The sequence below is a fragment of the Lichenostomus cassidix genome, chromosome 2 (assembly GCF_008360975.1).
Source record: "Lichenostomus cassidix isolate B80296 chromosome 2, HeHo_3.0, whole genome shotgun sequence".
NCBI classification, from domain to species: Eukaryota; Metazoa; Chordata; class Aves; order Passeriformes; family Meliphagidae; genus Lichenostomus; species Lichenostomus cassidix.
In genome coordinates, this window is record NC_139482.1 from 92,522,674 (window position 1) to 92,540,599 (window position 17,926).

General features: G+C 40.4%; 1 protein-coding gene across 1 annotated transcript; it reads right to left on the reverse strand.

Moving 5' to 3' along the window:
* Positions 1-856: 856 nt before the first annotated feature.
* GALR1 (galanin receptor 1) lies at positions 857-11,261 on the reverse strand. Its single transcript, XM_085052406.1, has 3 exons — positions 10,399-11,261; positions 3,733-3,798; positions 857-1,508 (listed from the first exon to the last, which is right to left on the reverse strand). The coding sequence occupies exons 1-3, from the start codon at positions 11,098-11,100 to the stop codon at positions 1,191-1,193; spliced, it is 1,086 nt and encodes a 361-aa protein (XP_084908532.1). The 5' UTR covers positions 11,101-11,261; the 3' UTR covers positions 857-1,190.
* Positions 11,262-17,926: the final 6,665 nt, after the last annotated feature.

The window sequence follows — 17,926 nt, forward strand, 5'->3', positions numbered from 1 at the left end:
CCTGCCTTGAGAGGATGTCCAGAGGTTCCTTTAATTTGATTTACTCTAAGAGCCTATGGGTCATTAATAAAAAAGGTAAAATCATGTCTTATTCCAGCTAAAAGAATGTTTTCAAAAGAGTAAGTGTTCTTCCATTATTTCTTTAGTGGTTTACCACCTAAAGACATTTTAAGTAAATTTATAAAATTGTGGAAGCTACTAATTTTATTTAAGAATTTGCAGAATTGCACGATTTACCTTATGTACTTTGCACTAATTTAAATGCAACCTTCTGTATATTTCCAATTTTAAACTACATGATACCATGCTCCATCTACAACTTTTAAGAGAATGCTTTAAATCCCTCAACATTGTCTAGAGCTGCTTTATGGAACACAATCTTTTAAAACATGTGTATACACAGCACACTTAAAACTGTATCTCCATCTCAAAGTCTATGAAGTTAAGAAAACATACATACACATGCACATGCAGCACATGAAAAAAGCTTCCCTCAGAGACAAATCCTTATTTTGGTACAACTACATACAGGCTGTAAAAAACCCCTTATATAGTGCACACAAAAGTTCTGTGTATACAGTAAGGCAGCCAGATGAAGTGGAAAACCAGTCCATCCTTGCTCAGTAAGATACATTAAAACCAGATAAAGAGATAGAATTAACATTCCTCTCTGAAGCAATTGCTTCAAGTTGTGCACAACTTATTCCAGCTCCAAAGCAGAGCCCATCTTTACTTTGAAAAGAAAAAAGGCATTGTCAACACAATATGAAGTGAGAACAAAGCTTTCCTATGTGAAATTGTAGTAGTCCAGTATTTATTATCTGTAGGACAGAAAATTTATCCATTTTTCACTTTCATGGAGTAAGATGTCAGAAAGTTACCTGTCCACATCATCTTCTTGTACATTTTTATGCTCAGTAAATGAGAATACAGACATATAATCTCAACATTTTTATCCCTCAAATATCCATGAAAGGTCCAAGAGCTTTACTTGACAAAGCTAAGATGCAAAGGATCAGCTCAGGTTTCTTTCACATGAGTTTCGTAAACTTTGGCTACAAATGCAACTTCAGTACATTAAATACCAACTAGCTTTATCAAGATAAACCCAGGATAAAGCTCATTGTGCTTTTTCTTCTTGGTGTTTAGTTCACACAAAGGAAGAGCAAACATACAGGGCTTCTCGACATTCACACGTGGGTACAATTAGTAGAGGGTGGTGTATCTATCCGACTTTTATTTTCCTTAGCATCTTTCAGAGGTGACTCATTACCAATCTGGCATTTGAAGACCTGTTTGTAGGCTTTCCTAAAATTTTCAGATAGAAATGCATATATGATTGGGTTCACAGAAGAATTGCTGTAAGCCAGGCAGTGTGCAGTTACCCTGAAGAGAAAGGAGGCTTGAGTCAGTGGGAAAACTCCAAATTCAGCCCAGAGATGGATCACGTGATGAGGCAGCCAGGAGATGCCAAAAACCACCACCACCACCAACACAGTTTGTGCTGTCTGAGAAAAGGAAGGGAAAACACATATGTCTGATGAGCACTCAAAAAATCAGCTTTAAACTGCTTCAAAACTACTATTTGGGGGGAAAAAAAACCACAAAAAAGTATGCTGAGAGGGAACACACTGGAAAATTTGTTACTGATTTTACCCCATTACCTATATGGGCTTTATTTTCATAGTGAACTACTGCAAAGGAGAACCCCAGCCTTGGAAAATGTCACGCTAAAGAGCAAACACACAACTTTCCTCAAAGGTAAAGAATGATGCTCCTAACTCCCTACACAAAAGCTTAGCCTTTTCTGAAGGACTTAAGCCTGCTGTCAAATCATAACAACAGGGGTCTTTGGGAAATCTCATCCAGATCTAATGATCTATATTTTAGCACAGTGCACACGAATTTCTGATGAAAATTTCAAGAGCAATCCATTATACATGAAGGCAGCTGGTGGCCATAACTTTCTCAAGTTCCTACTGAAGGTGCAGGGGATTTTTTGAAAGTCTCTCCTTTATACACAGAATTTCCACAAGGAGAGTCATACAACAACTTTCTGGGATACAATTAGTGAAAAAAAAAAAAAAAGAGCAAGGACTTGAAATTTCTGGTCGTTGCACATTATCAAAACCAATCTGGAAATTAAAAGTTCACCACTAAACACTAAATTAAAAAATTGAACAAAAAGTATACTCAGTGCTGCTTCCACCCTCCACTTTCACTATTTGTGAGAGGATGAGCCATCAATTTCATTAGATCCATTCTGACAGCTGCAGAATCAGTTGGTACAGACCCTTCAGATACTGAAGGAATTCTGTCAAGGCACAGAGGAATTTGACTGTCAAAGTCTTCTTTAGCTTTCACTTACTTCAGAAACAGCAGTTAGTGCTTTGCAGTGGCCTAACTAATTAATAACTATTCCTCTGTCAAGTACCTTTTTCAACTAAATCTGTCTCCCAGTAAAAGTCTAATAATAATTCAAAAGCATATTATATTGTGGGCCATTATATTTACTATATTAACAGTTTATAACATATTTTGTCAGATAACTGAACTTCTTCTTCACAGCCAAAACTAACCCAGTGGCCTCAGTGTGATAAATATTTCAGCACAGAAAATATGTAGATTTTTTGCTAGCTTATTGAACTTCATTTATGCTTCTTGAACTGATTAATGCTCAGCAATAATTCAGGCTGACCTACCTAATGCAAAAGTATATATGTAAAGTGTTTTACAGAATCAGAGCCATAGTGCTTTTAATTCTAGGAATCAAAATCTATTGAGTAGGACATTTAAAAAAAAATAGAGAATGCATAAATAATAGAGTACTTATTCCTTGTTGAGTGCATGTATATCTCATTTACGTTGCAGACAGTCTGCATGGCCATATGAAAACTGTGATCAGATCAAATGAAAAGCTATAGCCTAAAGGGTTTTTCCTCCACATCCATAAAGAGAGAAGTTAGTCAAATGATTAATGTGGTCAAATCTGCTCAAAAATCACAACCACATTATATTAACTGACAAATTCTCTATATAAACACATCTTTCAAATATTGTTCTAAATCACAAAATTTATATTCTTCTTTAAAGACCTTTCATTATTTTATTTGCCTATGATTTACTTACTCTATATAGATTAAATATAGATTTATAAAGATTTATTTAATCTATGTCTTGAATGTAAGAGAAGAAAATGTGTGGAAAATCAACAGAATAATTGGAGAATAATTAAAAGTCTCTAATTAGACTCGTATTGGAAAGCACGATAAATTTCATTTTAAAGGTTCATCATATAACCTAGGAATTCTTTACTGAAACACTGCAAAATCAGCTAGTTAGAAAAAAATTAAAACCTCATGATTTACAAGCTGGGGGGAAATGCCTGTGAGAAAAAGAAAAAAAAAAAAAAAGAAAGGAAAAAAAAAAGAAAAAAAAAAAAAAGACAAAAAAAAAGACAGGTAGTCTACCTGTGCCTAAACTTCAGATGTTCCAAACTTCCAAATATGAGGATCTCAGGTAATGGCTTCATGCAATGTGATGGAAAACTTGGATTAGAAAAGATTCCAAACTACTAAATTCAGAGGGACACTGAATACTTCATTAAACACTTAATTTCAATTTCTTCTCTCTGTTACATCTTTAGCAACAAGCAATCTAATACCAAATTAGCTAAGCCATAAAACTGAAATGCAAACAAATGAGTATTAGTAGTTAATGAATGTAACATACCTTTTTCTTGGATGCTTCTGACTTCTTTGACATGTTTCTCAACTTCTTATGCAGATGATTAAGAACCTGAAAAGATTAATTTGCATCTCTTTATCACATTTCACCAATTTCCATTCAAACAAAATTCAAATGCCTAAGCCTTAGAGTACTCTCATGTTCTCCAGTACTGCATGATTTGCTCACAAGTGTCACTGAAGCAACTTACACATTTCAACCGTGCAGAGTAGGAAAACCAAGGGAATTACATTTCTGCATCTGTGTAAACCAATCAATATGAAGCAGACCACAACTGAATTCTTATATAAAAATTCAGATGTATTTCATATCAATTACATATCACAAATTAACAAGGAAACAGATGTAAACCTATCCTGCACATAGATTTAGCAATCTCCCTTCTTCCATAAAAAGTCAGACTGCTGGTTTAGAATGACCTTTACTGTGTGTAACCATAAAAAAAGTGTATGTTTTGAGTCAGAGCTTTTCTGAGTCACCTGCATAATTTGCTTTCTTCAGATGGATGCTTGATTATTATAATCAGAATGTTGGTGCTATTTGATCTTTGAAAGAAGCTTAGGCTTTCAAAAATAATTTATAATAAAATGAGGCATGACACACGAGGCATGACACGTGAGGCATGACCTTTATCAACAATGTGATGATACTTACCAGGCATCTTCCACTAGTAAATTTTAAAAATATGTCACAAAAAGGCTCATTATCCAAGAGCAGGGCCCAAACTTTAACATAATGATTTACATATAAAGTTTTGGATAATGGATGCATGGAGATCTGGAGGAGGGGAAAAGGGTCCAAATTCAGATTCTTTTCTATCATCTGGGGACATTTTCTCTGTTTTCTTTGGGATGCACAACTAACCACTACCAGGACAGACATAACTCAAGATGATCCAGAGACTTGATCCCACTCTGCCCTTTGAGTCTTAGAGACATATATATTGAATGAAAAGAAGTAAGATGGTATTTGTGAATAACCCTAGCTCCTCAGCAGATTCCATTTTTAGGCATCTACTCTTAGCTACCAGAGAACCACAAACAACAATACAAATGAGAAATTTCTTGTAACCACTTAATATTGTAAGTGCAGTTCATTTGCGCTTCTCTGTGCACTAACGTGACTCACCCTGTGTGCACTTCCTATTTGCAAACACTATCCAGGCCACTTCTGGGGCTAACCTGAGCTCAGAGAAAGCAGGAGAAAAAGAAATGAGCTTTTCCTGAGAAAGTCCCATCTTGTCTTCATTTCTTTCTTCTTCAGTATGAATCAGACCCAAAGGAAAGGACAGAACCCCAGCAGAAGACCAGGGAGATGAGTGTCTGGCTCAGACTTTTTATTCACCTGTCATCACCCTGTACAAACCAGCTGAATTGCTGAGTCCATCAGTGAAAAACATAAAACCAAAAAAAGGGCATGGGAAGAATCCAATTAAGTTCACTTCCCATCACTGCTGCTTCATCTTTCATGCTCCCTTCACATAACTTACCATGATGGGCTGTCTCTACTGGACCTTTGCGAATCCCATCACATGCCACCCAGTGACTGCTCTGTTCTGGGATTCTCCCTCACAGCCCAAAACCAAAGTCAAATAAACTCCTCCCAGAAATCAGAACTTCAAAATCTTAGATGCTGGAATTTCAAACATCTTTTCCTTCTGTTCTGCAATTTTTAGCACAAGTTTTTTGCATTGCATCTCTCTCCAGTTCAAAGAAAGATGCAATTGGCAAAACAGTCAGGTTGGATATTTGAGGGGGATGGGAGGTGGTGGTGGAGGGTTTTGTTGTCAATTTAGATTATAACCTTCAAATGAACCTTCTCAGCTTCCCCTCTTTCAGATTACATTCACATTTCATAAAATAAGTATTTGCAGTGAAAACATGTTGGCTCTATGTAGTATTGTACCAGACGGTGTGCAAACTAGTAGCAATAGAAATAGAAAAAATGCAATTGCTTTCCAACAGCAGTGGAACAGCTCTCAAAGACCTACACAGAATGCCATCGAGTACTAAAAAGAGCCATGTTTATGGACAAACACTACAAGGCAAACTGAAAACACTCTCCCCACTACCCTGTTCAAATTCCTCTCCTCTCCTCTCCTCTCCTCTCCTCTCCTCTCCTCTCCTCTCCTCTCCTCTCCTCTCCTCTCCTCTCCTCTCCTCTCCTCTCCTCTCCTCTCTCCTCAGCAATTGTGTAAGAGAGTGTAAGGAGACTTGTGGAATCATGGAAGTATAAGAAATAGTGGTCTGGTCCAGACTATATGAGCACAACTCCCACTCAAGACATTTGGGAGGCCCTTTGTTTTGCCTACAGACGATCCTTTTTTCTTTTTTTCTTTTTTCTTAATTTTGCCCCCTATTTTGAATTTTTTTTAATCATTCTTTTAAAAAATTATTTTTGCTATTCTTTTCCTCCAATTGTTCCATAAACTACATTCAAGATGGCTTGAGAGCCAGATGACTGAGGACTTTGACCAAATCAAGTTGAGAAAGAGATTTGTCCAAAATGGAAGTGAAGAAAATAACTTAAACCATCTGTGCCTATTCACATAAGTGTACCAAACATTGTGAAAGTTTGAAGTCTACACTATTAAAAACCATGTTTGCTGTCTGGCATTGCACTGACTACACCCTCGTGACCAACCATTGAAAATCACACAGAAGGAAAGCCTGCAGAAGGTAAGTAATGAACTGCTTATTTAACAGATAATGTAAGCATTACATTCTGAACCATCTTTGTAGTATGAACCTGATTTAAATTCAAGTGCCATTGCCTGCAATCCATGTTTTAAAGTAATGCTGCTACTTCTATTGTCACAAGAGATCCTTCATCCTCTTTCAATTAAGAGCATGTGACTAATGTGTCATACCTTTTATTTTTCCCTGTCTGTGCAGTTTAATAAAGTTTTCCCCTTGCTGCTCAGAAAAATTTAGGATATAATATCCAAAGCCAGATAACGTTATATTTTATGTTGAGGCTCTTGCTTTTTATGGCTTAGTTTTAACCAAGACTGTAAATCATACATGACATGAATTCAGAATGTTCAGAATGATAGATAAGAATGGAAACATTCTTAAGGCAAGACATATTTGTTTTAAAGAAAGCTTTTAACATTACACATCTATAAAAGGAAATGTTTGCTAATAATTAAAGGTGTCCAACCTAAACCTTTGATTGACAGAGGCCTGACTTTCAAGGACTGAATCCTTGAAAAACTGAGGTACCCAAAATTAGTTGTAACATTGCAAAATGCTGGCAGATCAACTGCTAGAAGCTGACTGGGAATCATTTATCACTTTACCCTTTAAGAACACATTAGTGAGCAAATGTTATAGCAGTGTTACAAAACACATACAAAAAGTCAGTATTCAGAAAAAGTACAGCAAGTAGAATGATAAGCAATAACCAAGTCAGAACTCAAGGTGTCTGTAAGTATGCTGTGCTGTGACTCAGCTGATCACTACATAATCACTGCTCCTCCCTCTGAAGTAGCAAGCTCCTTTTAAGAGTAGTTCTTGAAAGTGAGGCAACAAGAGCTGGCCTCCTATGGATTTGTGACTTCTTGACCGTGTTCCCAAAAAGATGTGTCTTCTCCATAGGTTGATGCTACGTAAGACCTCTTCCCTTATGGCTTGTCTGGTGTTTAACAGCTGAGTTAGAAGAGAGACCTCTTCTCCTTAGAGGGCATGACCTCATAAATCTCTGCCTGAAGACCATAGCACCTGAGATATTTTGGGAGGGCCCTGCTTTCAAATACCTGGTGTTACTTCAGCACTTCTATATACATTATAACAGCATTGTTATCCATGAGGAAAATACAAATCTCTGCTAATATGATATAAAAGCAAGTGAGAGAGAGGGAAAGAACTCGGCTCCCTATTAGAGTGCTTAAAAAATGAGACTTTAGAAACTGAAAGTTCAATTGCAATTTGTTTATGAAAGAACTGCCTTAAAGGAGTCTGGAAAAGGCAATATATTCAAATAGAGAAATGAGTCTCTTTTGTCTTAATTTACTGTATAAGAAGATTGCATTATTTCCCTGATCTGCAGTTCATGAAAACCAGTGAACTCTATAAGAAACTAATGCAGAGATTAATGTCTCCTGTGAAGACAGGCTGAGAGAGTTGGGGTTGCTCAGCCTGAGAAGAGGAAACTCTGGGGAGACCTTAGACCACTCTTCCATACATAAAGAGGGTCTGTGAGAGTGCTGGACCCTGTACAAGTGAATGATAGGACAAGGGGTCACAGTTTTAAGCTGAAGGAGGGTAGGTTTAGATTAGATATTTGGAAGAAATTCTTTACTATGAGGTTTGTGAAGTGCTAGAACAGGTTGCCCAGAGAAGCCCCATCCCTGAAACTGTTCAAGGCCAGGGGGTCCTGTGCAGCCTGGTCTAGTGGGAGGTGTCCCTGTCCATGGCAGGGAGGCTGGAACTAGATGATCTTTAAGGTCCTTTCCCATCCAAACCATTCCCTGATTCTATATTTATAGTATTTCTGAGGCTTTTACACAACAGCAATCCTCCAATCCTCTGTGCATTCAGAAGCCAAAATACTTCTTGTACAATATTTTAGTGAAATAAATAAAAGCTTGCAGTGAACAATATGCTTAAGATACACCAGAAAAGCAATGGCTTTGAGCAATCTAAAACTTCAGCTCTGACTTTCAACTACTATCGCCCTTCATTTCTCCCTCACCCTGCCCCATGTCCCAAAATATTGCTGTTGAAGATTTGTCAGTGGCTCCTAATGAGGGTAGGAATGACTCTTTACTTGCAGGGTACAAATACCTTCAACAACTTTGTACAAGTCATGGCATTTTTCAATTTCATTGACACTGATGGGAACACCAGCTACCCCTTAGGTATCTTCTAAAATTCGTTCCTTCAGGTCAGATCCTCCAGCCTGACACCATGGCAAGCAGGATAAAACATACAGGCTCAAAACATATCACAAAGCCAGGGTGAGATCCTGCCTTTAGGCACACGATTTTATTGTAACTTCAAGTGGCCTTGATTTCACGAACTTGTTCTTGGGCATGTTTTTCACAGGGAGTTGCTTTCTTTGGCTTGGGTGGTTTTTGTTGCTTTTTTTTTTTAACTACATATTCATACTAATACTGAGAGATTTACTTCTGTAGAGGTGCTTTGTAATTACACAGTGTGTTTTATTCACTATGCATGTATTTTGGTTAAGCATATTTGCTTTTTTCCTGCCTATACTGTGCAGGACTATGCTAATTTTGAAAGACTGCTTTTTAATCTTCTCTCATATAATTAGACTTTGGAGGCCAGTACTTTATGCTGAAACGGAAGATGCTTTGTCTTTGAAAAAGGAAAGAATTAGTAGCTGAAAGCTCCCTCTGCACACATTCTGTAACACTCTCTCTGCAATGTGTAATACTTTCTTCCAACTGAAGATCTGTCGCTACAGCTCAGTCATATTCACCACAGTAGATGAAATACCAGTGTATTCATTCAGGGAAAGCAGGATTCAGTTTATGTATGAAAACAAGTTTCTTCTTCATTTGCCATGAACAGCCATTTGGAAGTGTTGTCCTTTGTGTTCTGCATGCCTTGGTTTTATCAGAACTGGATGACATTATAATTTGCACATCAATTTGCACATCACAATTACCTGGTGTAATATATGTATAAAACTGAGCAGAACATAAAATTACTTGTTCAAATTAAATACTTCAGGTACATCTACTGAACTTGCCAGTTGAAAAACTGACTTCTCAACATTTATGCAGTTCTTATTTGCAAGAGCAGTCCTATTCTCTCAAATGTAAATCACCATTTAAGGAGAAATCCTGCAACTGAAGGCTGCTGGCACAGAAAGAGGAGGATCCATGCCTAACTCAGCAGGTAGCAACTGGTGCTCCAGATCCTGTTCAGCAGCGAGAAGAGGATCATACGGTGAAGGCTGCAGTTGTTACTCACAGAAAAATGTGACACTTTGCTTAAGCAGAAAAGTGCCTCAATACCCATATTCAGGCACACTTACTCATTGCTTTTTCCTGCCTTGGTCCTCATGCCCTGCTCCCCAGGATGACCTGCCTTTGCTGAAGTCAGAGGTAAATCTCTCATCAGCTTCAGCTGGGGCAAGACATGACACAACAGGGATGAGGCAGCACGACGCACATTTTACTCTTAACATGTTAACCAGGATCAGACTAAACAGGTCCTTGTGACATTTTTAAGTACACTTCACATTTTAAAGAGCCACAGTGTTTAATCTGAAGCCTGAACATCTTGTTGCTTTGTTGTACTTTATTGACTCAAACTCCTTGTACAGCATTGCAAGGAATGAAAAGAATTATGGTGACAGAGCTAGTAGCAGAGCACTGGGGCTACTTAGCATTCTGCCACAAGGAAATCTGACAGAGAGACCCCAGTAATTGCCACAACATCCCCCCACTCACCCCACGCAATCCCTGCTCTGACCTCTCTGTGCCACGGCACATACATTGTTCCCCCTCAGACACCCCTGAGCTTAAACACCTGCCCTCTCCCCTTGTGCAACAAACTCACCCCTGCTCCTTTTTCTCCCAACAGTGCCAAGTCCCTCCACATACCCAGAAATGGCCCTACAGCTCATGGACACCTTTTCCACCACTGTGTCCCCCCCACTCTTTTACATTTGCCCCACCTTGGCATAGCAGAAGGAGATGAGCAGCAGCGGGAGCAGATATCCGAAGACGAATGTGCAAACCACGTAGACCTTCTTGTGGCGTGGGTTGGGCCAGAGCTCCCAGCAGAAGGTCTGGTTGGTGGTCTCACGGTGGAAGATGCGCTGGTGGTGAGCCACAGGCGAGGCCATGGCGAAGGAGAGTGCCCAGATGAGCCCCACACCCAGCATTGCGTTGCGGGGAACGCGCAAGGCTGAGGAGCGCCGGGAGTGCACGATGGCCACGTAGCGGTCCACAGACATGGCCGAGAGCGTGAAGATGCTCACCAGCATGGAGATGGTGAAGAAGTAGTGGATGAACTTGCAGATGAAGGCGCCCAGCACCCAGGTGGGGAGCACGTAGACCGTGGACTGGAAGGGGATGCAGAAGAGCAGGTAGGCCAGGTCGGCGATGCTCAGGTTGAGGATGAAGATGTTGGTGGTGCTTCGGCGCTTGCCCGGCTTGCTCCTCGCCAGCACCGTGATCACCAGGGTGTTGCCCAACACGCCCAGGGCGAAGATCAAACCGAAGACGATCAAGGTGATGAAGTTCTCGATGCCGATGCCGAAGAGGGGTTTCCCCTCAGCCTCCGGCAGCCCGGAGAGGTTGAACTCCCCGCGGAGCGTCTCTGCCGTGGCTCGGGACAGGTTGACGGGCTCCGCCGCGGGTTCCCCGGGCTCCATCCTTCCCCCTGCGCGCCGGGCAAAGTTTCCGCGGGCGGAACGCGGAGCCGCCGCTTCCCGGCACCGCGAACCGCGGCGAGCCCGGGGCGGCAGCCCCACCAGCGCCGGGGGGCGCCGGGGAGGGGAGAGGAGGGCAGAGGTGCCGCCGCGCTGGGCGCAGCTTGCGCCGGCGGGAGCGGAGCGGGCTTGGCAGCCCCGCCGCCCCCCGCAGCAGCGCTCCGCCCGCCTCGGCCGCGGAGCCCCGAGCCCCGCTGTGCCCCCGCTGCGCCCCCGCCGCCGGGGAGGCGTTCCGGCCGCGCCCGTGCCCGCCCCGCCGAGCCCAGCCCAGCCGCGGAGCCGCTGCTTCGGCAGACTGAGCTCCCCGGGAGCGTCCCTTCGGTGAAAGGGGAGGTGGGGTTTTCTCGCCCTCTTTATTTCCCCCCACCGCCTTTTGTTCCCTCCCTCCAGCTGGCAGGTGCTCCCCCAGGGGGCAGCCGGAATCCCAGTCCCCTCCCAGAAAACTTCTCTCGGTGCCTCCGCTCCGGCGGAGGTTCAGCAGCTCTCAGCAGGGCTAGGCGGCGCTCGGCAGGTCCGGCTGGGCTTAAATGAACTCGCTAGGAAAGAGAGAAATAATGACGCGCCTGCGTGAACCCACCTCAACAGGTAGCCGGCAGCAGGAGTTGCTCCGCACTCAGCACCGCCTGTGCTCAGTGCTCTCACCTCCTTCACAGGTTTCCATTAATCAGTCCGTAGCTCGGACAAAAGGAGGCAGACATTGTCACGCCTTCCTATTAAAAAAACTAAAGCAAAGCAAAAAAAAATGACTAGGATGTCTAGCAGCTTTCCACTGCCAAATCACGACTCGGTGTTTGAGATCTCCGCCGCGGCAGGAGAGCATCCCTGCAGCCGGGCAGCCGCAGGCAGAGCTACACGGAGCCCAAACGGGAGCTCCTGGAAAGCCAGTGCTTTCTGAACGGGGCAGAATACAAAACTTCCTTCAGCACACGGATGCGGGTTCATGTGAATATTCTCATCCGCACATACACCTTGTGAAAGAAACAGATTTGCTTGAGGGTCCTTACCCATTGGTTTCCGAATTAGCAGTCAGTGAGCTACAGCTGGCGGCAGCAGTGACCAACGCAGCTGCCCAGATGTGCTGTTGGAGGCAGCGAGCTTTTGGTTGCCTATTTTACAGTCTGCAGTTTGACGGGGTTTTTTTCTACCTTTTTGCTACTTACATTGAAGCATCACAGCAGCTGCACATCAGCTGGCGGCAAAGTCATCGACTTCTGCAGATCTAGATTTTAATTAAACTAATGTATGGTCTGCTCCATTACATCCAACAAACACATCATGGGAGAGCACAATTCAGTTTATATAGATCTGAGAAACTTTTATTTGGATTGAGCTGGTTTCTACATCTGTTGTAACTCATTTAAGATGTTACAAATATTTCAAGCAAAAATTAGCTAGTAAGGATCCCTGAAAGATTTAGTTTTGGATTTTTTTCTAATGTGCATTCTTTATAATTTTGTTGACATGTTTGATTACTGTGCAAATCTACTAGTCTCTGTGTGTGCAAGGGATTTGAGAAAGAACACTGTTAAACATTTTTAGGAATACTAGATACCACGCACTTTTTGGAAGCACTCTAAGAATATTGTTAAAATGGGCAGAAGCCTATAGATTTTCCTAGTGTTGCTGATCCCTGTGTTTGCGTGTGAACTCCTTCATGTGGTGAGATGTTTTGCTTTTGAATCATGTCATGTTGCCAGACATCTCTCCTTTTCCAGGATGTCTGGAGTGCAGCCCTGGTTTTGATGAAGTCAATGCAGCTCTCCATCTGAAATGCTGCTGGTCTTCACCACTCACCCTTCTGTTTTCTTTCTCAAAATAATGTCTTTTGAACAGAATAGTCTGAAAGGTTAGACCTAAGGATATTAGCCTTAACAGAAAAGTTAGCAGGAAAAGTGGCTATAGAAACAAAATCAGTTTTAGGGGAAATCAACCTGAAAATCACATTAGTGATTTGGATGGGACAGTTGTCTATTGGTTTCCTTTGGATATTGACAGTTTTGTAGTTCAAGCTTTGCTTTTTTGCTACATATCTATTGTAAAGCATATAGTTCATATAAGACTCCCCTGAGCATTACGGGAAAAAAACCTCTAAAATCACAACTATATTGTGACTTTTCTGTCAGGTCTTAAGGCTCCAGCTTTTCCATGAGTGAAGAAAAGTTACCACACTGACAACACTCATGATTGCTGTTAAGATTGTTGTAAACAAACAGGTATTGGCATTTTAAACCACTGTTCTTCTTATCTAGACTGAGTCAAAATTTTCATGCAAAAGAAAGTTGAGATGGAAAAGCTGATATGAATTCAGTACAAATAAACATATAGTTAAATACACTAATTAGTTGAAAAACTGTGAGGAGGAGAAAAAGAAGCAGTAAAAATATTGCATTGCACTTTAAGAAAATAAATTTCATATCCTTGCAAAATGATCTCTTAGGTATGTGCCTCACACATTTCCTTGGATCTAGTTTTATTGAATCTAGTACTAAACAATTTTTGGCAGGAAAAGATCCACTAAAACTAAAATAGCCTATGAATTTCAGAAAGAGCAAAAAACTACATGCAGTGTTCTTCTGTCTGTGACTAGAATCCACAGTTGTCTTTACCAGATGATAACTCACCTCCAAAAATTTGCTTGGATCCAAAATATTCCATACCAATCACTGGAGAAAATATTAAGAAAAATGTCTAAAAGGAATGGGAACCTACCTGTTAAGTCTAGGCCTATGTCTTTACTCCTCAGTGGCTTAATACAGAAGATATTGCTGTAAAAACATACAAGGATGCCTTTCCTTTTCCTCACTCCATTGGTTGGGTATGTTATTTTTATATGGTTCTAATAATAAAAGTACTTGACTTACACTGGTACATTTTTTGCAGGAAGGAGAAATCCAGTTTTAATTGATTTAAAGTATTAATTACTACTAAGCTCTTTGTTCTTATTTAATGCAACTATGTATGTATAATAAACACATAATCAATATAATGTCAGTAAAATGCATTTATATTTTAAAATGAACATTTAATTAGCATCTCAGAAACAATAAACAATGCACTCTTTAGCTACTGTCCCACTTTTGATTACACTGAATAACCAAGGCACAAAAATTAGCATCTGATTATACAAATACATACATAGATATATATCTTTATGCATTTTATCCTTCCACAAGAATAAAATACTAGGACATACAACTTCTTCAGAGAAGAGTTTTACTAAAACTGTAAAACCGTTAATTTACTGTATAAATTCTTCTGGGGTCTTTTGGGAGGGTTTTCAGGCTATTTTATGTAGTGAAGTTAAAGCTGGAGTTGAGGTTCAGAGATATCAACTGGACCTCAGTGTCAATAAAGAGAAACCATTTAAAGTGTATTTCTATTAAAGCATATGAGTAGCCCCAACTTTTAGAAATCTTTTGGTAGCCCAGCCCTTAGCTGATTGACCAGTTTTCTTTGCTGCAAAAAATATCCTCCAGACTTGGTCATATTTTGTTTATAAAACACAAGACTGAAAACAGGTTTATTTTGAAGGCTGACTCTTTTAATTTATTTGTGAAACAAAATCAGATGCAACAGTCACATCAGTCATACCCTATTATTTTTCTTTTGACAAGTTCCTGGAGTAGAACTTTGCATTTTAAAGGCAGATGTGAACTTTAAACAAAATTTAAAAGCCAAATAAAAAAGTTCATAATTCATAACTAACCTTTGATTCACCTTCTATAAAGTTATTAGTATGGAAAAGTCAAGCATTTATAACCATTAACTCCCATTCTATCTCTATTCTTGGGAATAATGTAACCCTCAGGTCACAGTTGTCACTACATTCAGATTTCCACAGTGGAGAAGTGTCACCAATAAACCAAAGTTTATTGCTTCCTACTGACATTTAGAAAGAAGTAAACATCTGCCCATATACATTTGAGAGCCATTGTCATTCCATTCTTGAGTTTGTGCTAATTTTTTTTCTCCTAGTTCTCTATTCCAGTTCTTAAAATTCAGATCTAAAAAAGCCTTAAAATGCAGGCAATCAAAAGAAGTAAATTTGAAGTTAAGTTTCCAAAATCCTATTCATACTTTGTATACTATTTAGTGCTTTAAAGTAATATGTTTTAGGCTTAAAAATCGAACATAAAACCATGTATCCATACCTTTTTCAATGCCCAGAAGTTTTCTCTGTAAAGATGCCAAAAGCTAAACACCATGGTCTAACAACATGAATTTGCTTTCTAGTTGTTGAGGAGAGTTGCTTGTTTCATTTTCCTTGATTTGTGACAATTACCCCAAGGGATGCTTTTTAATGTTGGCTGCGGAAGCAACTTGCCTGTGCATAAAAACACAGCTGTGTTTTGTCTAAAACAGAATCAAGTGTATTTTGATGAACACTTGTAATACAATATAGCATAATAGATCAGGTCTTACTAAGCTCAGGAGAATCCAGCAGGTACCCAAGTCATGGGCACAGCATCTGCAGAAGTCTTTAAAATGGACACTTATTCTACCTTCAAACAGCTTTGTAAAATGTGCATCTGACTAGGGTGAGGTCACAGGGCTTAAGAAAGGCTTAAGTTCTGTAAAATTAGTGTCATGTTTCTGTATAGGAAAATATAAATACAGCTTCAAGAAGTTACCTGGGTCATGATATTGGGAATCATCAAAATTATGAAGCATGAAAGAGATCACAGCGGAAAGAAGCACCTCGGAAAGCGTGACTCCTGCTGACACAGGTGTGTGCTGCTGGTGAAGCAACCAGGAGTTTGCAGGTTGCTTTGTCTGGGGTCAGCTCCAGGCACAGGCAGAGGCAGTGAACATCTGATGGAAGGCAAAAGGCCAGGACCTCACTGTCCAGCCCTGGAGACTTTGGTCACCAGGACATTTCTTTGGGCAAAGGGAGAAAACAGGTGGGCAGTGCAGAGCGGATGGACACCTATCCCAGATGTTACTGCTGCCTCAACACTCTCCTCCACCCTGGCAGCAGCAGAAGCAGCAATCTTGGCTCCTTCAGACTCTCCACAGCTGCTCAGAAAGAGCTTGTGTGTCAGCAGCACTCTGGACTTGGCTTGACACCAGTCTGCCTTGCTCAGGAGAAGCAAAATCGGCTTTGTACACTTTACCAAGGAGCATGGAGGTGACTCCAAATACTGCTCTGAAGGAAAAAAATGTGAGTGGCTTGCCATTTTCCTAAAGGGATCATGTTTAAAAAAGTGTGTAAATCATAATTTTTATGTTTCTTGGAAGGCTGATTTTTTTTAATAGGGATACCTGTGTAAGCAGAGATTTATAGTGTCTAGGAAAATGGTAAAAATATACCTCTATAGGTGTACAAAGGCCTTGTGAAGATATAGTAAAGAAAAACAGGATTTTTGTAGACAAAAACTGATAGTTCAGCATTTCTTTTAATTTTGTATGTCAGACTATCATCATATAAATTGTGAGTCAGGAAACGAAAACCCTAAGGCAGATTTCATAGTCTTAATTAGAATTACTATTGGAATTACCAGCAGAACATGTCTGCTTTACACAATGTCTCCTATCCTCTAGTTAAATAGCCTGACAAAATTGGTTCCAGTTACAAAGTTCTGGGGATGACTAGAAGATTTTTTTTTTAAATAGGTTTGTATGCTGCCCATCATTTTACTACCATTAGTATTTAGGCTGCATCAGAATTCAAGGAAAGGAAAGTCTTGCAGAAGCCAATTTTCGGTGCTGCTGCCAGCTCTCTGGGTTTTAGTGAATCCTTTTCCCAACTCTTGCAATTTTTTCTTTTTTTCTGACAGAACATAAACCAGTTTTACTTTCAGGTAATTAGTGAAACATTCCATGGCAGTGGATGGAGGTAGCTGAAGCTTGGTTTTGTTTGAGCCAGACATTTCTTCCTTATTGGTTCTAGTAACTGCCTGAGTTGGTGCTTATTGATTCAGGCTCAGTTGTGCAGTGTTTTAATTTGCTCTGGGAGAGGGCTTCATTCAGAGTCCAGATCATTAAACTGATCCTATTTTCCATTTTTCTGACATTTCCTGGGAGATGTTATTACTCCAGTTTTGTCTGAAGCTCACCATAAATATAGATGAGGTTGCTTTCCCTTCCCTCATCTCCTAAGCCTTGCTGGGCATATGCAGAATATGGAAGAGAGTTCTGCTGGAGGAGTTCCTAAGATAACTGCCCTGCATCTCAGAGGGCAAACAGAAATTAGAAGGAAGAACAATTAATTATGGGTAACCAATCTTCATAAATACCTGTTTATCCTAAAAACCAGCACTGATGGAACCCCCACCACCTTTGTAGACACTCTGTTTCATTGCTCAGCTATCCATTACAACCAGAAGTCTCTGTTACTCTTCACTTACATTCCTAGTGCAGCCAATTAAGCATGTTCCTCTCTCACCTCTGAGCATGGAAAACAGTGCATTATCTCTTCTTTTGCAGACACCTTTCACTATTTGAGGACAAGCAGCCCTTGCTGGAGACAGTTCAGATTCACACATGTCCATCTGGTGGATGACCTTGAAGTAAAAATTTCATCCAATATATGAAGATTCCTATGCTTTACCTCCTGGAAGGAAAACAGCAGCGTGCCTTGATGTGCAATGATAACTTTTGGTGAATCCAGAGGATTATATAAGCTATCCTGAAGAAGCATTGAAAGTAGACTTCATGGTGGAGCATCCATACTTTGTGCCTTTACATATCCAACTTTTCTGTCAGTCCTGTGTGCATCCCAGTCCTTCGTGTCAACAGCTCAGCATGACAAGCTTTGTCTGGTTTTGGT